At 38.2% G+C, this 24234-nt stretch overlaps 3 protein-coding genes and 1 long non-coding RNA gene across 8 annotated transcripts in view; 1 reads left to right on the top strand and 3 right to left on the bottom strand.

Annotated features, from left to right (window-relative positions):
* Positions 1 to 734: 734 nt before the first annotated feature.
* On the bottom strand, positions 735 to 6412 carry LOC118417245 (ras-like GTP-binding protein RYL1). 2 transcript variants are annotated; one of them, XM_035822721.1, is made up of 3 exons: positions 6044 to 6401; positions 1819 to 2002; positions 735 to 1332 (listed from the first exon to the last, which is right to left on the bottom strand). In XM_035822721.1, exons 1-3 carry the CDS (start codon positions 6251 to 6253, stop codon positions 1070 to 1072), a joined length of 657 nt encoding a protein of 218 aa, XP_035678614.1. In that variant the 5' UTR covers positions 6254 to 6401; the 3' UTR covers positions 735 to 1069. The 2 variants fall into 2 exon arrangements, with proteins under 2 accessions (XP_035678614.1, XP_035678613.1); XM_035822720.1 differs by lacking the exons at positions 735 to 1332; positions 1819 to 2002 and adding exons at positions 2880 to 3363; positions 3843 to 4026 and having other exon boundaries at positions 6044 to 6412.
* A 1258-nt stretch (positions 6413 to 7670) lies between these two features.
* On the bottom strand, positions 7671 to 12256 carry LOC118417243 (ras-related protein Rab-6.2-like). Its single transcript, XM_035822719.1, has 2 exons — positions 11788 to 12256; positions 7671 to 9266 (listed from the first exon to the last, which is right to left on the bottom strand). Exons 1-2 carry the CDS (start codon positions 12025 to 12027, stop codon positions 8811 to 8813), a joined length of 696 nt encoding a protein of 231 aa, XP_035678612.1. The 5' UTR covers positions 12028 to 12256; the 3' UTR covers positions 7671 to 8810.
* Positions 12257 to 13842: 1586 nt separating this feature from the next.
* LOC118417001 lies at positions 13843 to 15154 on the bottom strand. Its single transcript, XR_004831302.1, has 3 exons — positions 14913 to 15154; positions 14588 to 14641; positions 13843 to 13898 (listed from the first exon to the last, which is right to left on the bottom strand). It is a non-coding gene; the product is annotated as an uncharacterized LOC118417001 (long non-coding RNA).
* A 213-nt stretch (positions 15155 to 15367) lies between these two features.
* The window catches only part of LOC118417237 (DENN domain-containing protein 11-like), a 33915-nt gene continuing 25048 nt past the window's right edge, over positions 15368 to 24234 (top strand). For 2 of the 4 annotated variants that reach the window (XM_035822702.1, XM_035822705.1), the window contains exon 1: positions 15369 to 15668. In XM_035822702.1, the coding sequence (XP_035678595.1) occupies positions 15416 to 15668 (253 nt within the window). In that variant the 5' untranslated portion in view covers positions 15369 to 15415. Of the gene's footprint in view, positions 15669 to 24234 lie in introns of all 4 variants that reach the window. The other 2 variants (XM_035822703.1, XM_035822704.1) reach the window with 2 other exon arrangements.

The following is a 24234-nucleotide window of genomic DNA, read 5'->3' on the forward strand; positions in this document are numbered from 1 at the left end:
CACAAAAGTGAGTTCATGAACAAGTACAAGGAAAGCATGATATCGCCATAGAAATGAGCTTTCATGACTTTCTGATGTTGTCTTCGTTAAGACATCAATACTGCTTAACTAGGCATATTTGTGATGTAACCCTTACTACAGGGGTTGATGTCAATGTGAACGTTTTGCAAATGGAATTGTGATTTTCAATCTCTGTTGCTGAAAAATGCTGCGACATATTTGACATTGTAAATTTGCTTGAACCTCCATATATGTTCTGAAGAAATGTAACTGTTGCAAAGAATATTTTTGTATCATTTATTCCGATCATTCCGCATGTATTCAGGACATTCCTTGTTGGAGTTTCTGAAGCCACTGTTTTACAAAAGTACAAAAGTCTAGAGAGATACATATCCTACATTATAAGATTCTAATATGTAACAAAGTTATAAAGAGTATAGTGCACAGTGTATGGATGCTATACGTATACAGAGATACAGTGTAATATTACATATGCTACATCATACATTCCATAGGAAATAGAAAGTAAGTTCTAATGCCCACAGTTGTATAGACTTATAAGAATAAATAAAGGGAGAAACGGAAATGAAATTGTTTTTGTGCAATTTCTACATATTGTAGTGACCAATGGTTTCTTAGGATCCAGATATAGACACTCAAATATGTGTGAGAAAGTAACAGACTACAGTAAACAGCAATCATCAGCAATCATTAAATTCACAACTAGGAAAACGTCCGTTTACATCATCAACTACAGAAATCAATCTTTATTCAAATCAACATACAACTTTAAATTATTGGTACATTGATGGTCACTTTCTTATACATGTACAGCCATATAAATAGCATCATAACGTTCCTTTGGCAAATTGTACATTGACTCTGAAGAGTAGCCTAAATGGAACTAGCCGTTCCTACTTTTCCTGAAGAAGTCTACGCACTACTAGTACTACTGCTAAGTCTACATACTCTACACTACTCTAAATCTAAGATAATAGGACACCACCATGGTCAAACAACATAGAATGTAAACCACTTATTGTAAGAAGTGTGCAACAAATGTTCTGTGTCATATTTTACAAGTACACGTTCCTTGTCGGGAAATCTGTCCATCTTGTGCTGAAGGCTCGCTCAGTTTTATACCACTCTCGAAGCTGTTGTCCTCTAGTATTGATTCAGCAAGTTTGGTGAACATTTCCTCTACTCCTGAGCACGTTTTGGCAGAGACTCTGAACGTCCCTACGACGTCCAGCGGACATGTTCTGGTGTACATTTGTACTTCCTCTTCAGAAACTATGTCTGCTGAATCTGGGATGAGATCCGTTTTGTTTCCTGGAGGGAAGGGAGAAAATGGTACAGTACAAATTGGTGGAAACAAATCATGTCCATGTTGTATTCCAATATGACGACATATACAGCAAGAGGGATAGAGTTTAGCATTAGACATGTTACAGCCCTTGTTGCAGTCCAAAAGTCTGCCAAGAGGAAGCACTATTTGCCCTCAAGTCATACTATACATTCATATATGTAACATTAGGTGAGCGCGTATGTAACTACATTGTATAACGCTAGTTCACCTTTATCCAAGGGGTAACCTATATCCATTGTTTTTAATAACAGTGCATTTAGGGATATATAAGTCAACAACTGTGGTTTCAAACTGCAATATTTTGAACATGCACATTTTATTGCAATTCAAAATCACTGTGTGTGTGTGTGTGTGTGTGTGTTTGTGTGTGTGTGTGTGTGTGTGTATGCATATGTGTGTGTATGTCAGGTTATCCTGTAGACATTGTACCTATGTATACTAGTACCTACCAACAATAAATGCCTTTACTCTGTTATTCCGTAACGTTACACTGGGGACCCATGTTGACTCCAAGTTTTCAAAAGTTTCCCTGTCCGTCACATCATACACCAGAAGAACACCGACGGCCTTGCGGTAATAGTTCTCTGTCAGAGACAACATCCGCTCCACCCCTGCTGTGTCCCATAGGGAGACCTTTGTCAAACAAAAATACAAGAAAATAAACTTTTCAACATGTTAACAGAATACACTATAACTTAATGCAGAGTTATCATTACAGACATAAGTATTTTGTTACAGTACTTATTGGTGTATGGTATTTATGCAATGCACTTTCAGCTGTTGAAAGAAATACAGTATTCAACATTATCCTGCTGTATCTATGTATGTCAGGCAAAAAACAAAGATACAAGAATAACTTTTAAAAAGAACGCCAAAATACATAATTGTCATTACAGACTATTACATACAGTTAGTATACTTATGTACTTGTATACTATACTCTAAAGTATAGAAGATATTGTATCACTTTCCAGTGCTTTGCTTCAAATTGAACTCTTAATCACGCATATAATCATATATCTCTGATAGCAACAAAGGGATTTGTCATCGAAAAAGGTCTTGGCATTAAAAACTTAGATGTCACTTGTCACTCATTCATAAATTGATTCTTAACTTTCATTCTAAAAACTTCTATATTGCGATTGCTTAGACTTCTAATGGGAAATCAATTAAAAGTAACATTACATTGAAAAGCATATGACATATATTACAAAAATATGATCTTAGATACAATACCAAGGTCATTTATTCCCATATCTTACAAAATGTTTGAATAATCATAAAACGTTTTGCTTTGTCCAACATTTTCTATCTGCATGTATGATACAAATGATTCTACTTTGTATTACTTCCTCTCCAACAAAATGCAGCTTGCATAGAGATAAACTTTTCTCATTGCATGTAGCCTCACATCTGTTTTTCTCACAGCAAAATCAATAAATCCATGAAACCCTATTTATTTTAACATCATTCGCACACTGACTATCTATGGCCAGATGAACAAGCATCATAACGTTCCTTTGGCGAATTGTACATTGACTCTGAAGAGTAGCCTAAATGGAACTAGCCGTTCCTACTTTTCCTGAAGAAGTCTACGCACTACTAGTACTACTGCTAAGTCTACATACTCTACACTACTCTAAATCTAAGATAATAGGACACCACCATGGTCAAACAACATAGAATGTAAACCACTTATTGTAAGAAGTGTGCAACAAATGTTCTGTGTCATATTTTACAAGTACACGTTCCTTGTCGGGAAATCTGTCCATCTTGTGATGAAGGTTCGCTCAGTTTTATACCACTCTCACTCTCAAAGTTGTCCTCAAGTATTGACTCCGCAAGTTTGGTAAACATTTCCTCTACTCCTGAGCACGTTTTGGCGGAGACTCTGAATGTCCCTACGACGTCCAGCGGACATGTTCTGGTGTATATCTGTACTTCCTCTTCGGAAACTACGTCTGCTGAATCTGTGATGAGATCGGTTTTGTTTCCTGGAGGGAAGGGAAAAAATACAAATTGGAGGAAACAAATCATGTATTCTTATCAATACTGACAATTTTATGAAGTCCTTGTTTTCTGATGTGACGACATATACAGCAAGAGGGATAGAATTTAGCATTAGACATGTTGCAGTTCAAAAGTCTGCCAAGAGGAGGCACTATTTGCCCTCAAGTCATACTATACATTCATATATGTAACATTATGTGAGCGCGTACGTAACTACATTGTATAACGCTAGTTCACCTTTATCCAAGGGGTAACCTATATCCATTGTTTTTAATAACAGTGCATTTAGGGATATCAAGTCGACTGGTTTCAAACTGCAATATTTTGAAAATGCACATTTAATTGCAATTTAAAATCACTGTGTGTGTATGCATATGTGTGTGTATGTCTGCTGCATGTGCATATCTAAAGACAGATATACATATCTGAAGGTAGACATAGTAGTATGTATACTAGTACCTACCAACAAGAAATGCCTTTACTTTGTTGTTCCGTAACGTTACACTGGGGACCCAAGTTGACTCCAAGTTTTCAAATGTTTCTCTGTCTGTCACATCATACACGAGAAGCACACCGACGGCCTTGCGGTAATAGTTCTCTGTTAGAGACAACATCCGCTCCACCCCAGCTGTGTCCCATAGGGATACCTATAATGTATGTCAGACAAAAAACAAAGAGACAAGAAATCATCATCATCATCTGTCATCCCTGGCGGGCGGGGTGAAACATTGCACAACATTTCATTTGCACAACATACAAGAAATAACTTTTCACAAGAATACCTCAATACAGAATTGTCATAACTGACTATTACATACAGTCAGTATATTCATGTAACGTTAGTTTACCTTTATCAGAGGGGTAACGCACATCCGTTGTACCAAGGAGGTTGTACATAAAAAACTGGGTATTTAGAAATATGAAGTCGATGGACTGTGGTTTCAAATTGCATTTTTGTTTGATAAATTGCAGTTTAAAAACCACCATCAGTTGACTTCATATCCCTAAATAGCCTAGTTTTAAATACAACGGATAAAGGTTACCCCGCGAATAAAGGTGAACTAGTGTTATATGTATAGAAGGTATTGTATCAGCTTTCCAGTGCTTTGCTTCAAATTGAACTCTTAATCACTTGTATATTCAAATATCTCTGATAGCAGCAAATGGATTCTTGTCATCGAAAAAGATCTTGGCATTAAAAACTAAGACGTCATGTGTCACTCATTCATACATTGATTCTTAACTTTCATTCTAAAAACTTCTGTATTGCAATTGCTTAGACTTCTAATGGGAAATCAATTAAAAGTAACATTACATTGAAAAGCATATCACATATATTACAAAAATATAATCTTAGATACAATACCAAGGTCATTTATTCCCATATCTTACAAAATGTTTGAATAATCATAAAACATTTTGCTTTGTCCAACATTTTCTATCTGCATGTATGATAAAAATGTTTCTACATTGTATCACTTCCTCTCTAACAAAATGCAGCTTGCATAGAGATAAACTTTTCTCATTGCATGTAGCCTCACATCTGTTTTTCTCACAGCAAAATCAATAAATTAATGAAATCCTATCTATTCTATCATCATTTCCACACTGATTATCTAAAAAAAAAATTTATATCTGAAACTATGGCATATTCTGCAACATTTCTGTGAATATTTCAATAACACACTTTACCTCAAGAAAAGCTGTGCAACTGACATCTGCAATCTATTTTCTGCTTGATAATGATATTGTATTGTAATGTTAAGCTGTGCTAGCCAATGGTTATTCCATTAAGTATGCAAAAAGCAAATTTCATAATTAGACACTAGAATCAAACTTTTTTTCCTACTTAATGGTCTCTATGAACAGCAAATTATGGTACAAAACAATTAACGTGGTCTGAGTTGGGTAAAAAAATTACCTTATAAGTACCTTAACATATTTTTCTGTCAATATTTCATTTTGTGTTGGTGTTAACATTTAAATTCACCTTACAGCTTCTGTAGTCCAGCTATCAAAGGAGACTAGACTACCAAAAGACACAAAAGAGGGGAACACACACACACCCACACATACACACACACACACATCCAAGATGGCCAGGTGTTACAGGTTCACAGAACTTATACAGACAGCAGGTTCACATGACAACACATATTCACTGACCTTGTACATAAATATAATATCTTATCACATATAGAGGATAATGTCAAGAGGAACACAAAGAATACACACCTGTTCAAATGACACAGACTGAATACACACCTACACCTGACACCTGTTACCACAGTACTACTACCTCATAAGAAAGGGGCATAATTTCCTATGGCAATATTTTTTTCTGGCCTCTCACTGACAAAAAAAAGTATCGTTTAACCAAATATTGTGACAGATTTGTATCTAGTACTGTATAGCACACCGGTAACAAACAACAGACCATATCTGCTTGGAGATTAGAATAACCCCACCTGTCCTCAGCACACATGTACGTTTATGATCATGATACTCTGACCTGTGTTTCTCAGTGTTGTGCCGGTTAATAGTTGACGTTATGCCGGCTACGTACGTTATGTTGTTGGCTGCCCGTTCTATCTTGATTATGAAATCTTAGCACAGTCGTAAGTGGTTTGAGTATGTAAGGTGTAACGTTTAACGTCCACGTACCCGCACGTTGTTGTACCCGACTTGGAACTCTCGGATATCGCTTGCTCGAAGTTGTACCACCGTTGTGCATGTCCTCGGGAAGTCTTCGCCGCAGAACCGAGCAAAGAGGGACGACTTCCCCACTCCGGCGTCTCCTAGGAGAACCACCTTCTTGATAGCCGTCGTGAGAGACCGGTAGAATCTAGAAATAGGGCGGCCTGTTTCCGACATGTTTTCGTACGTTAGTTGGCTGGTCCCCAGGAAGTTGTCAAATGGTGGCTACGGATCTCTTATCGCTAAATCTAAGCTGTCAGGGGTCACTGACCGGAAGACGGAGTGAATGGGCTAGCCTCCTTCGCAGACTTCCTAGGTGCATCCAATGAGGCTAATGATACATCTGGTGTACTATTTGCAACCAGCAGCTATATAGGTACCCGATTTTTGTTTGAGTAATGAGGCTGATTTACATGTCGAGGCACCTCCTCGAACACGTTTTACGTCCCTTCCGAAAGACGAATTCGTGCATTCTTGGTCGGGCTACAACCGGTGTTAATTTTTTAGGAGATGTCGATTTTTAACGTAGACTTGGTTCTCTAATTTCGCGAGAGATCAATGAGGTTTCCGTGCACCCAGAACAGACATCTAATTTGAAAACCTATTACGTTATATTGACTTAAATCGCAAAATTTGAGTGAAATCTCACGCCCAAAAATAAACCGAGAAGGTCGCCATAAAAGCGTCCTTAAAAGGCTTAATGATTGATTACAAGGTGATAGAAGCTCCCTGGTGATTTCGCCAGGGTGATTTGAGGCTTTTAGTTTATCTTGACTTCCATCAACAAGGAAACACAAACTGCACCTGTCGTTACTGACGTCATGCTTAATTGTGTTTATGGCCCGCAATCTCGACTGTAACTTAGAACCAAATGGTTCTTAAGATCCAATTCTTACCTCGGGGCTAGAAAATGTGACCCAGGCCAGGGTCAAGTCAGGTCGAATCACGTTTTGATTTAATATCGATAGATTCTTTGGATTTAGAATTCGACACACGGCATACTGGTTTGTTCTGAGTCAGAACATGGTGTTATATCATCTGAGTGATTCATTCCTTCAAACCAGACCCGGAAATGAAGGAATTCCAGACAGTCAGTCTACAAGCCATTATACTGGCTTATGTGGCCGCACTGCTGGATTTTACCAGGAAAGGTTTCCAGCGTTCTGAATTTCACGTCCTTCTCGTGGGGAGGAAAAATGGATATTGAAATACAATGGAGACATATTTTTGCCAAATTTAGCTTATTACGTTATTTGCAGTTACGATCTTTGTGTCGATGATTACGAGCGTGTGTATGTGTGTGCTATTCTCCAAGCAGAGGTTGGGTCACGCAGATAGCCCGGCCTCTACTATCACCGCGCCCACATTGCTTAGAGAATCATGAGTGCGTACATACGCGTGTGTGTGTGTATGTATGTATGTGTGTGTGTGTGTGTGTGTGTGTGTGTGTGTGTGTGTATGTGTGTGTGTGTCTGTGTGTGTGTGTGTGTGTGTGTGTGTGCGTGCGTGTATGTGAAAGTTACATCTATGATCATCTATCGCGATGAGTTCACACCTATAGTACGGTTGGCCGACGTCATACAAGTGTAAAGTTAGGTTTGCGTTCTTTGGGAGGAGACTTTAGCCTAGGCACAGTTTGATGTAGCATTAGATATCGATCTTACACCTGTGCATGGTGATTGAACAACTTCGGGTAACCCCACCCACCGCCCACGTGCTACTTTTACTTTTGTTTTCACTGTTTAGTCAGGGCATCAGCTGTATTCTGGTTGCCTTTAGCTAGAAAACAATAATGTTGTCTTTATTTGTACATACAGAAAGAACCAACATTTCATATCACGACTGAAATATGCATATATAAAGATAGATTGAACTTATTCTTACAGCAATCTTGCCAACAAAACATAACGTCAACGTGGTTTATTACTTTAAAACGTAATTCAGATGGACCTTTGGCCCATGGTTACATTTTACAAGAGCAATTTAGTATCAAATACATATTTACAACGGTGTGCTTTCAGCTTTACGAGTGATTTACGTGAGTTGTGGTGTACACTGAGAAATACGGGAACCGATTTCAAATCAGAAGACAATTAGATTGTACATAATAGATAAGCGAAACCTTCAGGCGACTTCGTATGAAGGCCAAGCATTAGTATTCAGCGTCACAACCTTAGTCTAGGTCTACAGCCTTTGGCAGATTCCACAGATGAAGTAATGTTTGAATTTTGTCATGGCGCCCTGCCACAAGCCTCTGCTTCAAAAACCGCCAAATAACAACCCAACTAGTTTGTTTGTTTTTTTGTTGTTGTTTAGTCTCAATCGTCTTTCTGGAACAATGTCTTATAAGTGCAAAAACGTTTGAAGATTTCGAAAGCAATTTTTCTGACTCAATCACTCTCTGTTGTCAAGCGTGTCATTGAAAATGTTCACAAAAAAAGATCATGAAATTGAGTCGACCGGTCAACATTTGCACTTTTCAAGACTTCTTTGGAAAAAGGAATGAAAAAAGGACTTCTATATCCGGACTTTGTCCCTCAACATAGACTTTCTAAAACTTATGATCCACCGCTTACCGAGTCACCTGTTTTTCTGCATCACAGCGGATTGCTAATATGACAAAGGCTGGAGTTGGTCAGTTAGAAAATTTGGAGCAAGTTCAATTTCTTATGGAAAATTACAGTTCGATTTATATATCCAGAATGGCTTCTACCAATACAAATAAACTTTTAAGTCAACATTTGCACTTGTCCCACACTCTCTGTTTGTTCTTTGGTTTCAGCGTGATGACTTCGTCTGGTTTCTTCTCCTCTGTCTTCACATCACCGCACAGGGCTTCTGCTACAGTCTCAAACAATTCGTGCACCCCCTCTTCAGTTTTGACTGAAACTTGGAAATTCCCAGCAACTTTCAGATCAATTATAGAACTTTCGTATCTTCTCGCTTCGTCTAGGGTAACGTTTTCGAAGGCGTATTTAGAAGTAGAAGCAATGTCCGTCTTGTTGCCCACGAGGAAAGTTGTCATGGTGGGGTCGCGGCGTCGGATGGACGGGACCCAGGTGGACTGGACGCCGAGGAAGGTGGCCTGGTCGTTCACGTCGTAGAGAAAGAGGGCGGCGGAGGCGTGGTGGTAGTAGTTCTCTGTTAGGGACAACATGCGTTCTGTGCCGGCCGTATCCCACAATTCTAGCTGTGAACACCAAATAAAAATCATGAAACATATTACTTTAGGTTTACTGTGTTTTACGGTACAGCTTGGTTTGTGGGGGCAGAAAGTTACAATTACGTTTTCTCCGTTAACATTAGTTATGAGAATAAAATCATTGCGTTACGATGGTGTAGTGTGCGCGTGTGTGTGTGTAGGGGGTGTTTTTTTGTTGCTTGTTTTTGTTATTGCGGTCTTTTTGTTTTGCTTGGAAAGGTAATCTTGGGAACCCCAGGGTACTTGCGTAGCAGCTTCTTTTATTTGGTATTTTGTTGATAAGCGAATCACTGAAGCCAGCCACCTTGTATCAGTTCTCCTTTCTATTGCAGTTCTCCTGTTACTAAATATGTTACTTCGCCACCTGTCCTTGTACTAGACTGGCTCTTTATTAAGTTTTCAGTGATAGACATTTCCAGTTTAGTTTGGAATATAGAGGCCGAAACTCCATATGAACAACTCTCACTATTTTATCACTTTGTCCCATTTCTAATATATCCATGCCCTTGCGACCATTCCGATAGCATTTTTTAATACGTACAAAAATGTACTAGAAAAAGGCAACTAAATATAAATCTTGACAATCGGTCTCTACAACGGAAGCCACTATTCCTATATCCCGTCGTTTATTGCAATGTTAATATATCGCAAATCCGTGTAACAAACGGCCTGGGTACCCTCTTCCTCTCTACCCCACATGCCATTAATGGCTTCTCCCCCGAATCAGACTAGATCAAACCAGCTGCACTGACACAGTCATTACTGAATTATCCTATTTGGTGAAGCAATACTAGAAAAACAGCATTCTTTAGCAACAGGCGTACAGTCACGACGTATACGTACGAGAGACGAATTAGTCACACGGCTATTGCTGTCAATTTCCTCTTTACCTGTGGACGACAGATCTAGACACGTACAGGCCCTATTTTTCTGCGTCTTCGGATTTAAACTAGAAACTAGCAGTTTGCAGTTTTCTTTGTCCCAAACCTTACCCCTATTAAGCTATCTCATGAAACACGGTTGATTCGTATCTTTAAAGAGTTTATTAAAATACTAAGACTGGTTTTAAACGCAATACTTCGCTGGAAACAAGGATGGGTTCTTTGCCCGCAGGGCAATCTTATGCTTGGGTCATTTAACTCAGAGGTGAACATATACCTACTACGTGTATACGCTGGACGTATCTTCCAACATTCATACACACCATACATAACGTTACATGTATACTAAACGAAACTTTTAATTGTATAACTGTGTAAACTGATAATACAGTTGATTAGAACAGCGCATGTTAATTTACACTCCGGTGAGGAAGACGGTTTCTCTACTACAGCCTTACTGAATGAATGGCTTGAGGACATATATAACCACTGGGTTGAGTACAGGTACAAAATGATATATTGACAGACACATGACAAGTATACAACGTCAACACTCACACAAGTGAATTCGACTTCTTAGCTTTTTGCTTCTTAGTGATACTGACAATGTAGGAACAAATATGTTTTTGTAACAGGGTGCTCTAAAGGTGTGTCTAAATTCATTAGGAATATGAACTTGCCTGCTATAGCATGACAATGTCACGTTTATGTGTAGGGAGACCGCATGACGACTCCGTTTATTTGCCAGGTGACATCCAGAACTCCGCCATTTGTTTCTTCCTACTATACTACTCATGCAAATCCACGGCAGGTCATATGACCGTGACATAACCACATAATTGATCATAGAATTTTGAAATGCATTTATCGGGTCCATGGGGTCAATTTTCATCATGAGACTGTCACACAACGACCTTTGAGAAACTTGAATGCATCGGGGTCATCAAATCAATGTGATGACCAAATATGGTATAGTGATATTATAATTCGTTACGTGACTGTAGTTATTCTGTTGTTAGCTTCCAGTTTCGGTGGCTGCGTTCCGTGTCGACTGCTATGGCTATGTTTATTGATATTTCCGTGTTCTATTGAAATCGATACAGTGATTCAAAAGTCTAGGCATACCATATAGTCAAATATTATATACATGCAAAATACAGTGACGTTTTGGAACACTGGTAACTATTCTTGCCAAGGAATATGCTGATTTTAAGAACAGCTATGCAGTATTGCCGAATAAAAATAGTATTTCCATTTTCCGCCATATTACATGTCAGGTACTGTTGTTATACCACCCTTATAGTATGTACAGCCTCATTTTATCTTTTGTATACGTATGACGTAATGGTCCATATGTTGCGGCCGTTTTTTTCACACCACTCAAGTGAACTGCAGCCTAGCTAAAATAGAACAGCAACATTACATATTAAAAATAGAACAGCAAAGATGGCTTCAACTAAGATGTTCAGAATGCATAGATGATTCACCCTCCCACTCTCGCATAACGCCTTACGATATCGAAAGTCATTGCGACGATAGTCAACCCTGTGTGGGAAGGTGAGATTATTCAATGAGGCTTTTTTAAACCTCCTTGGAAGTTGGATTATTATTTTATCATGATTACTTACCGTAACTTCTCTGTCTCCGAACCTGAATGTCCGCCGGCAGCTGCCCACCTGTAATGTCGCGAAGGTGGCCTCCGTAAAACTGTCGCCGCTAAACCTGGCGAACAGAGACGACTTCCCGACACCGGAGTCCCCCAAAAGGATGACCTTGAAGGACCGTCTGGACAGGGCGCTCATCTTGTAGGAGCTCGAGCTGCAGTGGTCTTCGAAGATCGTGTACTCGGTTTCGGTGTGACGCGACATGATGTATATGAACGCCTGGGTTTTCCCTCGCCGAACCGGTATTTTGGATATTTATAAGCGTTCCGAACTCACTGTAGCACGAAAATGAAAGTCGACGTTCCGATAATATTATCTCGCGTGTCCCCGGCTGAATAGGTCGGTATTGTGGCTTTTGTCTACAGATTTTCTGTTCCGAAACCCTCTTGTTTGGGCTAACCTTTGTCAAGGAATTTCAGGAATGAAAAACGGAATCAAATTCGCAACTGACCGCAAATTCGCAATTTTCCCTCCCGGATATCACCACCAGACACCACAGTTTTGGCGCGAAGTTGACACGGGAATGCAGTGTTGTGTGCTGTAGCCACGTGCAACTATTGAATATATGGCCCTGTTCTACATATACTGCAAACATTATCTCTGTTTACATTTAAGTGGACTTTCGTCCTATAGTGACCTACCTAATATCAACATTATCTTACGTCACGGTAATCATGATGATGTCACGAGAGCAAATGGTCAGAGAGACCAGGGACGAGCGCCTTCTAACGAAAAACGTCCGCACTGCAGATCGTAACTTTTTTTTTATGTCACACGTACACTTCAAAACAAAAATCATCACATATCCATACACCTTTTCAAAAGTTGCATTGTATTGTTCACCCCCACCTCAGGCGTTTAAAGCAACCTTACACTGCAAAAAATACACATAATGACTCGAATGGAAACATTTGATTGACAAAAATAAATTCGCAAATCACAAAACAGACAGTTGTTTAACTAGAACTTAGTAGAAGTCGAATCTGCATTGCAGACATGAAGTCAAACCAACAGACAGGCAACAGACAATAAGAATGTTTACATCATCTGTAGCCATGACTAAATTGAGCATCATATCAGAACCATACAGATCATTGGTTTTCCTTCAGTGTCCAAATAATTTATCATCATACTCATAGCCAATATCCCATTTTCTTTCTTGAGCATCTTTTATCTTCAGTATATTGCTTGGTCAGTAAATGCATAAAAGCTCCTTGGTAAATGTGGATGCAAACATCTTAATTTTCCTTTTCTCTTCTTTATGCTGAAGACTTCAGGCTATCAAGCTGAGTAAACAAGAAATGCTGTACAAATGTACATGTTGTATTATCTACTTTCACCATGGTCTAACATGTTGTAGCCTGACAAATCACACCACTCCAAGTGGCTGGCCCCACAGTTACCCAGGGGGTCATTAACGGAAACCAGCAAGAGATAGTGTAAACACAGGCTTAACATGCTGTAGCTTGTTACTACATTGTAGCAGCTTTGGTGGAACATAATTTTCTTCAGAGCAGTCATACATGGTAAGACAGTCAAAAATGTGCATTAAGATATCCACATTGATAATCTCTTAAAGTCTCAGTATACATCATCCTCTCTGGCACCTTAATACATTTGTACTTCCATGTGCGTTGTAACTTTCTCTCTTTTATACACAAAATATCTTCAACAGCCCCCAAGTTGTCATAGTTTCAAAAGCCCTTTCTACAACATAATGCATGGACAATGTTATGCAACAAATATCAATGACAGAGTACTCTGCATGATCATCTAACAGTAGAACATAAGTCTGAAATTGTAGGTCACCATATCACAGTTGAGGAATTTCTATGACAGACTTTTCAGTTAGCAGTATGTTACTGTTTTCATAGCTTCCTTTGGACAGCCTACTAAAGTTTGATAGCTACATTTTGTACATCACTATCAGTGCATGCAAGGATGTTTCATTGTTGCATGTCTCATTCTTGCATGTTAACAGTCTTCAAGTTTAAGTGTTGTCAGTCATCCTTCTTCTTTTCCAGAGTTGAAATCTTGCTCTTTGCCTCCCCAAACACCTTAGACACATCTGGAACCTGTGAGGTTAAACAGAGGAAATATCAGATACTAACTAGCAATGTACAGGTATATTTCCCCTGTCTATTAAGGCAGTGTTGTTCTATCACTTGATTAGAGTGACTGTTGCATTTTTACAAATGACTTGTATACCAATATAGTAAACATATTCCAATGACTCTGCATCTGTACTCAAAGGTCAAGAGTTCCAGAACCGACTGCTGTTGACCGACCGATATGAAAGCTACTGGAAAGGGTTGCAATCTTTAGGCCAACTGTTTTAAGACAATTTACTTTGTACAGTGAACATGTACATACTAGTACTACATATTTTCTGAACTGGAAAGATCCATACTTTAATTGTAATACAATTATAGTTGGGACAACATATTATTTGGAAACACTGTTTCCAGAGTAGTATTACATTTTTGTAATATGAAATAGTATAAAACAATTGACCATAGTTTAATCAAATGTTATGTTTATACATTAAGCCACATGGTTTCTGAACAACCTTAATAAAGTTTTTTTTAGATAATAATACTAGTAAATGATTTTCAAACGATGTCACACCCAAATGACATCACCAATGACATCATAGGTCACCTACGTGCCAACACACAGTCGTAAAACCGGCCATCTGTGAGCTCTGACGTCACTGATATCTGTGTGCACGTAAAATTTTGACATGGATATTCTAGTGACCTACCTCATAGTTCTGTGCTATGTACACCCCTAGTACCGCTCCAGAAGCAAATCCAACCTGAAAATGATAATGAAACTTTAATTAAAGGGGTTTAAAAGCCTTCGTGATAGTCAGATGTTTAAGTAAGGAGGTTGAAACCGTCTTAAGTTACGAGGCACTTCCGCTATCGTTACATTGTAAGTAAAAGCGTCTGAATAAAAAGCTGTAAAACTACGTCAATGGTATGACATCTGGAGCACACCATATGCATGCCACGTTTATAAAGTATGAAATTATCCCAAACGAAATGCAAGGCTGTCAAATCATTCCAAGTTCAAAGTGTAGCTACCACAAACTGGAACATGTTCCTCTGCTGACGTCCTTGCTGTTTGGTCCCCCGATCTTTGAGCTCGCAGTGTCAGTTTTCTAGCCACCTTCGGCACGAGAAAATACTCTGAGAAGACTCTTAGAGTTTTCTGAGCTAGCAGATGGTAGAATTACTGTTCTGTATAGCTTCTATTGCCAAGAAATCTTCATAAAATCGTGACAAATATCCAACAATATGATCACCGCCAGTGTTTCATTGATCGCAGGGCGACAAAACAAACATTTTCAATTTTTTTTCTAGATTGCTCTTGTTTTATAAAAAAAAAATAAAAAAAATATTATCGTCGTAAAATACATGTTATCTTTATCTATAGCTGTAGAAAATTATCCAAATACGTTACTTTTGGTGTTTGGGGGACTTTTAGTCGCAAAAGATGAGTGTTTCGTCGCCCTGAATGATTGACAGGCAGGTCAAAGTTCGCGGGAGGAGTCACCTGATTACCCGCACACAGACAGAGACACAACATGGCGAACGACACATCGGAGAAAACTCCTCTCCTCGACAACGAGGACGATTCCTCGGAGTATCGCCGCTCCAGGGAGCAAGTCAAGTCCCTCTACCTCAAGGCCAGCTCGCAGAAATCGGGAATAATCGCACCGGAGGACCTGTACTGCAGAAATACCATCAACATCTCCGCTAGCAATTCCAACTTCCAGGACATCAAAGAGGCCGATTACATAGTGGCGATCTTTGTGGTGGCTTTTGACACCAGAACAGGTAGGCAACGTTACGTTCTTACAGTGCTTCACATTCTTGAGAAAACGCTACTGCTTGCATTGGACAAGTACTGATTTGTACGTGATTTATAGAAAATGTAGGGAGAAAATTAACTTATGATTTGTGACATAATTTTTAGCATTAAAATAGGGTTCCCTAATGTTGTTGTAAATTTATTGTCCTGTCTTTGAAATCCGAGATTTGGTTTTGGGTTGCTCGTTTTTTTACCCATATTTTTGGGAGACATTCCTAGGAAGAAAGTACCGTGTTAGGATAGGCGTGATGCACCAACCAGTGATCTGTCATGTTGGCCTTAAAATCAGAGATACACAGTTCGACCAAGGAGGTTAAAAAAAGCGTGATTTTTAACCTCCTTGGTTCGACCATGGTTGGACTTAATTAGATTTAACGTTATCTAGATTTGGTTCCAGGTTATGGTAGTGGTACACCTCTGGAAAGCAGATAAAATACATCTTTAAAATCCCATCATAACGTTTACTTAACATGAAATATTACTTATCTAGAATACGTAGACAATATCAATAATATGTAGCATTGATTTTTTCAATTATATTTTAACAAATCAAGAATATAAGCATAATGTTATATAATTTATGTTCTTAATTACGTGATTAACGTTACATAACGGCATATAATTTGAAATAGCAACTGTATCAAATGTAGTGTATAGAATTTAACAAGAATTTTTTTAGAATTAGAAATGATGCCAAACATTCAGAGTCAAAATAGAATAAAGTAATATTACAAATGTTATGTTACTAAGTGTATATATAATATACTATGTCTAAACTTACACCAACATTATAAACACAAGATATTAAAGCAAGACTTCTTTTTTCCAGTTCAAAACATTTTCCTCTCTGTCTTTCATTTTTGGGGGCCAAAACATGACTGGAAGTAGAGTAAATTCAACAAAAGTATCTTCATATTTTATTTAATATTTATTTTGATATTTTGATTAATTTTTTCTGTAAAAAAATCCCATTGTAGTCAGCTGTTTGTCTGGGTCAGGTAGACCTAATTGATTCATTCTCCATCGATCCTCTCAGCCATTCTTTATCTTATCTATGTTTAGAGAAGTCAATAATGTCTAACATAGATTAACTGAATTATTGAATTCTATGCTGGTTGAGGTTGTTCTGTTATCTCTATATCAGACATCTTGGTTAGAACACTACAGAAATTCTGTTGTCTGTTTTGCTTTTCAATTCAGCCTCAGATCCTTGCTCAGATACATCATTTCTATAACTACTTAAAGATCATAGTATATATTCTAATACTGTTTATAGTGTTTTCAATTGGTTGAAATAAGGCAAAAGATTAGATAAGAGGGGATCATTGTTTATATTGTACCGTTCAATAGGATTAAGTCTGACAGGAAATGGGTATAAAAAGGGATGTAATATATTGATTAGAATGTGACATTTTTAGAAACAAAAATTGTGGTAGAATTATATGGTGGGACATTTGTATTTGTTTTTGTTTTTTTGGTCACGATTTCGGGTTGCGCTAAGCTCTGGGTTTCACTCAAGTGTAATAATGCATTTGTTTGACTCTTTTAAAAGGTTCTGTCCATATGGACTATAGACTGGTCTCATTTAGTCAAGGCTGATAAACACATGTCTATTGATTTTCCTTGAATGGACGTTTCGTTGTGTACCAGATGTGAGATGCAATAACAAGGTTAGGATGGTCTGACTCTAAGGCTATGTGTTGTGCTTTAAATTCTACAAATGGTACAATTCACTTATTTTCATGGAGAAGTTGAGATTGGCTAAAAAAAATTATGCCAAGTTCAAATGAATTAAGAAATACAACTACAAGTTTGAATTTATTTTAGCACAATGAAGTCAAACATAAAAACCTTTATTGTCTTTGAACATCCTTACATTAGTTACATCCATACTCAGTCATACAAAGCAAAATTCAAGTTGTTTGGTAGATTTCCAACAGTGTGATATAATCAAGGATATTACTAGTACATATATTATAGTATTCTTGATATGATATTACAACTTATCTTAGACAGAATAAGTTTTGTTATATTGAACATTTACAGTTATATACGTATGTACACACTGAGCCATCAAATTCAATGTACGAGTTAGGTTTTGAAGTGTCTGGCCATTTACATGCAAAAAGGAAGGGAATATGATAACAAACCATTATAATTCCATTTGTAGACCATGCAAATATTTGGCCACGTCATTAACTTGTATTTCATCATCATCACAGTCACGGCATTTCAGTATAATATTTAGGCTAAATAATTCCCTGTATTCCTACTAATAGAAATGTAAAGGCATTTTGTAGCTTTTACAGCATCTGCATTAAAGATAATTGAATATAACAGCTACATGCATGTATATAGTGTGCAAATAAAGGCATGTTACCTGTAATAGTCTATGCTGCTTTACGACTTCCAGCACTAGTGCTTCATAACTTGATAATAACATTCTTTACTTTTGCCATCTTTGGCATGAAAGGGTACAATTTTTAGTAAAATTGCTTATTGAGTAACATTTTATCACTCCCTTGTGAATCGTAACTCTCTTTAGCAACATGAAACCTGCATATACCATACGGCAGTTTTCTTTCCTGTGTTTCCCATTTGGTGGTCGTATTCAGACCCAACAGCTGCCGTGGGTCTCCTAAAGCTTACAGGTAGTGACGCACATGGCATTGTATTACACTGCTTCCTCTCTGCACAGACAAAGGTACAGTTTTTTACGATGCCGGAAGATTCTTCTTTAATCAATTTTATTGCCCTGTCGACAGCAGAATCTGACCTCAGTTCAAGCAATCTCCCTTCCCGATAGGGGGTGTTCGTCTTTGACCTAGAAACAGATGACTTTGTGTCATGGCTGGAAGATAGAGCGCTTTTTCCATCAGTGTAATGGTAGTATTATTCTGAAGGATGTCATCATCTTGCAAAGCCATTTGTATTCCCAATTCTATGACAATTCCTCATCTTCATTCTTCAATTCTCTTATTATGCAAGGAATTGTCCAGGGAAGAAGAGATACAAATGTACTAGTAGATCAAAATGGTTTATTCGTTGAAAATGACATTGCAGCCAAGGTCTGAGTTATGCCCATCAGTGTATACGTAATGGCAGTATTATTCTGAACGATGGCATCATCTTATAAAGCCATTTCTATTCCCAATTCTATGACAATTCTTCATCTCTCATTATGCAAGGAATCATCCAGCAAAGAAGAGAAATGGATAGGTGTAGGAAAAGATGGGAATATATCAGAGAAATGTACTGACAATAAGTGAGACAGGGATGACTACAGAAAATGGTAAAACCAAAAGGTGTAGAAAAATGGTCAATTCTACTGTGGTGTCCCAGAGGTCCAATAATTAGAACGAGATAGATGAGATCAGGGATCGCTTATGTACACAGAACATTGATATCTTGAAATGGACAGTAGTTTTATATTCATATTTTTGTGATGACTTCACAGCTGTGATATCATTGTCTAACTCAGTTGGTCTGTGTAGGCCCTGGAAACAGTCTGGCATCCAGGCTAGATGCCACACAGAGATGTGTCTTTCCTTTATAATACGGAATTGTTTCAACCGTGAAATTAAAACACTGCAGAAGACTCCCTCAACCCCATCACGAAATTAAGTCTCGCTGAAAAATGCATCTATTCACGGTATGTTACATCAACATATACCTTGGCATGAAGGACAAAAAATGGCCATGTTAATTGGTATTGATATTATTGATATGGACACTTTTTCTCTGTATAATAACTGCTGGCTCAATCTTTTTGGTGGTTAGCAAACAAAAAGATTGAGCCGACAGTTACAGAGGAGGATGGTGCTAGTACCCAGGCTATGATTTGTGTCTGTGTTGACAAATTAATAATATAATATAAAGTATATGCATCTGTTCAATGTTCAGCTTGTAATGTCATGTAGTTGACTTTTATACAATATGTAAATATTATCTACATAACCATTACTAGCAGGTACAAAAATCTAAATGAATAATACAACTTTTATTAAGACTACGGTTATAAGAGCCTATATCAGCTCCAATCTCCGCCATTAGTTACCTCCATGTTTTGGAAAAGGGGATCTAATATTTAAAGTTACGGGTGTAATCCTAGGACCGTGTCCTGAATACGTCGGTCTTCCTTTAATTCTGTCTGCAGCGAATGCAGCCGATTGATTTTTTGGTTAGCATTCATTGGGGGAGGGATTGGGGGATGGTGTTGAAAACATATGTCGCTATTACATGATACATCGCATTGTCAACAGGAAATGAAGCACTGCATAGAAATAGGCTGTTCAAGACAACAAATTCTACATAATACAGTATACATAAAAAGGAATCTCATTTAGGTATATTCTTACTGAATACAAGGGAGCATTTGAATGTCAACTGAGTGTGTACTAGTATGTTTCTCCAAAAAGATGGACTTTTCAGTCCAGAAAGAAAGCAAGACTTAACCGAAAAGCCACTTTTGTTAGATACATATTAAACAGTAAATCTCATTTAGCTATCAGTATATCGTTTGTTCCCTTCCAAAGCTACTAAACATACATTCATTTTGTCAGTAACATGTTTTCCCTTTTAGTTATGCCATTGTACCCTGACATATTCTATAACCACCGTCACTACTTATTCATTTCCAATGATTGGAATGGTAAGCAGGTAAAAGCAATCGCATTCCAAGGGTATTTCCTATCATCATCAGGGCTTGAAATACCACCTGCATATGCAGGTTAGTGCAGGTAAAATTGGAGCTGTGCAGGTATTTCTGCTGTCTACCTGCACCTAACCTGCTATTTCTGGTGTTTACCTGCACCTAACCTGCACTGGTCCAAGTACTGAGTCTTATACATTAATGTCCTATCATGTAGATGTACATGGATTGCTATTAGCTACATTGACTGTTACCAGCTATAAAGTATAAGAGAAAAAATAGCATTGTTACCTGAACAATTTTAGTATGATCCATACTTCATAAATTCAGAGTGGTGCAGGTAAAATTTGTCTGGTGCAGGTAATTTTCAATGTTACCTTCACCTGTGAAGGTATGCAGAAAAATGTATTTCGAGCCCTGATCATGGGTTTACCACGGGCCGCTGATGAAAAGGCTGAGTGTGTAACAGAAATACTGATTTCTTTTAGATGTACAGGTCAATAGTTCTGCATTACACATAAGCTGGCAGTCAAATACATAGATGATATTCCTCGCTATTTGTTGCTGTATAAACACTTCTCTGGGCACTACACTTGACCTGTGTGACGGAAAGCCCTTTTGATCCGTGTTCAAAGCTTGTATACTATACAAACCGTGTGCGTCACCCGCCATATCCGCTTGACATTTACCCTCTGGCAACGCACCTTATGAAGATGTCAAGACTCTAAAGGCAGCCTTCCAGACATGTTTGCCCTTGGTTCTGAAATGCCATCCGAGAGAGCTTGCGTATGCCTCAAGCATTTTCCCTTCTGCTAAATGTCACCACCTGAGCCCGTATTGTTTTATGTAGTATGAAAAGGTCCAGGAATATTATTATCAAAATGCCTCAAGGAGTCTTTTACCTATACTGTTTTCCCATCAATGTGAAGTATTTGTGTATGATAACACCATCTATGCTACCACCTGAGCCATTGCCATTTTGAAATACTAAGGTCCTGATCAGATGTACTTAAGTATTTGAAACATGGCATTTCAAAATGCCTGACAATATGCACATACTAGATGTCTTGCCACTATCTCTACCCATGTTTTTGTGTGTGATAGTGCTATCTGTTACTCTTTTCTCTTCTGTGGAATAATGATGCCTGAGCTCTTGCTGAGGCCAAAGAGGTTAAAATAGGAAAATTTCAACCTCCTTTCTCAGGCCATTTTATATATGGTATGGTCGTGGAAAGGACCAGACATATTTCGAACATGGCGTGTTAAAATGCCTCTGTCAATGCTCTTAAGACTATCTCTTCCCATCTGATTGAAGTATTTGTATATATGATAATGCGATCAGTAGCCTTTTCCTTCTCTTGAATATAGCCTGAGCTCAGGTATGGAAAGGTTCTGATGTATTTGAAACATGACATGTTAAAATGCCTCAATACACATGTATGTCTCTTACCGCTATCTGTCTAGATCAAAGCTGAAGTATTTGTGTATGATAACGCTATCAGTACCCTGCCTTACAGACGGATGTGGTGTGTGGGGCCATTCATATTTATAACACTCCAGGGCGTGATTACATTGCTGCGGTATTAACACCGTTTGCTGCGCGTCACTCTCTGGGATTATTGATCGTCGACTTGAATTCCAGATCTTATCATACATGTTTTTCTCATGTATCACAGGTACATGTCTGCGGCGTCTTTCACGGCATGTTTTGGGTGTTTTATTCTTCTGAAATTCTCCCAACTTTCAAAAAAGACATCAGGAGGAAGAAATTTCGTGCGATATCACAATGTGATATTTCACAATGTTTTATTTCACACATTAGCAAACTTGCACAAGTAGGAAGCTGCAGCCTTCCTGAATTGAGTAAGATTTGCTACCTTAAGCATTAAAAAAACGCATAAACAAATGCAGGTTTAATATGTACATACATGGGATGTACTATTTATATTTGCTTGTGCAAATTTACATGATTGTTTGAATGAATTTTACAGTAATGGAAATGATGATGCAGATGACCTATATGACCAACGAGAATAACAAATGAACAGGATCTGCAGTTTTTTTGGTACATCTTATCACTACTTGGATCTGAGTGTGTGTCATTGCACAGCCTAGTTGTAAGCATTTGGCACAAAGCTCAAAGGTCTTGGGTTCAAATCTCTTGATATTCTTCGAGGTTGTGCCCTTGTAAAAGAACCTAACGCATGTGCACTTATCAAAAAGAGTAGGGATCCTTCCTGGTGTGATTGAATCAAGTGAATCTTTCCTGATACGCAGCTTGTACTCTTCGGTAGAAACCTGGTGTGTTACGCCATAATGTGGTTTACCAGGTACAATATGTATGCAGTAAACAAGTGGAGGTTTATTCTTAGAGTGGTCAGGGATGTCACCAACTTTACTATTGTCAGAAAAGAATATATCACATAACAAAAGGACATACAAGATATTCTTGTTATCTAATATATTATATTGAACCCCACTAGAAGGCTTTGAAGTGGAGTTATGTATTCCTTTACCACTTTTACCTTTGATAGTGTTGGGAGAAAAGGATATGTCATAAACAAAAGGTGATACAGGATGTGTTAGTGTATCACCACACAAATCACACTTTGACATTATGGTATTACATGTACCAAATATTGACAACAATGTATATCCTTCTAGACATAATGTAAAAAGTCACTGCCCTCTGATATAATACAGTATACAATTTTCGGGCTTCAAAATTGTGCTTAAATTTGAGGAAAAATTTTCTAGATTGGAGAAAAGAATATTTAGCAAATTGTAACATTTTTGTCGAACAGTCTTCTTCGTTTCACAACCTCTTTTTTATTCTTCTGCAGACGTTTCGGTGACTGTCTGTCACCTTCATCAGTGCAAAATGAAATATACTAACGTTACTCGGTGCGATATGACCTATACAGTGCAAATCGAACTAAACCTATTGTGACGTAATTACTTGACATGGAATGTTCTCGAACGTGATACGTTAATCATCCTTGCCACTTTGTGACGTAGTGGCAAGGATGCGGTCCCAAACATGGCTAAGTTTATACCCCCCTTCGTCTCTATTCATTACTGCTGTAGACTTTCTGATCCAGATGGCTTCCTTTACCCAACGTGTGTATTTGTTGTCCTCTCTGTCAATAACCTTAGCCCCCTCCCAATCTATTACACAGTTATTTCTTGCAATGTGGTCTGTCACCGCTGACTTGTTTTCTTCTTTCTCTGCTTCTTTCTTCTGCGCCCTGGTGTACTTTCTTCCTTCAACATTTGTTGCTTCCTTTCTGTGTTCTGCTAATCTAGTGCCAAATGTTCTTCCCGTCTCTCCAATATATACTTTGCTACAACTTTTACATGGAATTTTATACACACAATCTGTTTTTACAGCGTCTTCTAATTTGTCTTTGGGGTGGACTAAAAGTCTCCTCAGGGTGGTTTTGGGTTTTACTGCTGTAGTGATCTTGTGCCGTCGGAATATTCTCTCTAGTGGCTCTGTAACTCCTTTTATGTATGGAAGTGTCACCATGCCTGGACTTTTCTTCTTGTTTCTTTTTCTCTGTATTCTTCGGCTTTTGTCCCATCGTCTGTTGTGCGACTCGTTTGAAGGCCCACTCGAGGGCCTTCAAAGAGAGACGAAGGGGGGTATAAACTTAGCCATGTTTGGGACCGCATCCTTGCCACTACGTCACAAAGTGGCAAGGATGATTAACGTATCACGTTCGAGAACATTCCATGTCAAGTAATTACGTCACAATAGGTTTAGTTCGATTTGCACTGTATAGGTCATATCGCACCGAGTAACGTTAGTATATTTCATTTTGCACTGATGAAGGTGACAGACAGTCACCGAAACGTCTGCAGAAGAATAAAAAAGAGGT

Source organism: Branchiostoma floridae, chromosome 6 (assembly GCF_000003815.2).
Source record: "Branchiostoma floridae strain S238N-H82 chromosome 6, Bfl_VNyyK, whole genome shotgun sequence".
In the NCBI taxonomy this organism is placed as follows: domain Eukaryota; kingdom Metazoa; phylum Chordata; class Leptocardii; order Amphioxiformes; family Branchiostomatidae; genus Branchiostoma; species Branchiostoma floridae.

Excerpts from the sequence above, each read along its gene's own strand:
- LOC118417243 (XM_035822719.1), bottom strand. The coding sequence starts at position 12,027 with ATGTCGCGTCACACCGAAACCGAGTACACGATCTTCGAAGACCACTGC. Across the intron at positions 9,267-11,787 it reads TCGGAGACAGAGAAGTTACG|CTAGAATTGTGGGATACGGC; the intron begins GTAAGTAATCAT and ends TGGTGTTCACAG.
- LOC118417245 (XM_035822720.1), bottom strand. The coding sequence starts at position 6,253 with ATGTCGGAAACAGGCCGCCCTATTTCTAGATTCTACCGGTCTCTCACG. Across the intron at positions 4,027-6,043 it reads TCGGGTACAACAACGTGCGG|GTATCCCTATGGGACACAGC; the intron begins GTACGTGGACGT and ends CATACATTATAG. Across the intron at positions 3,364-3,842 it reads AGTAAAGGCATTTCTTGTTG|GAAACAAAACCGATCTCATC; the intron begins GTAGGTACTAGT and ends CCTTCCCTCCAG.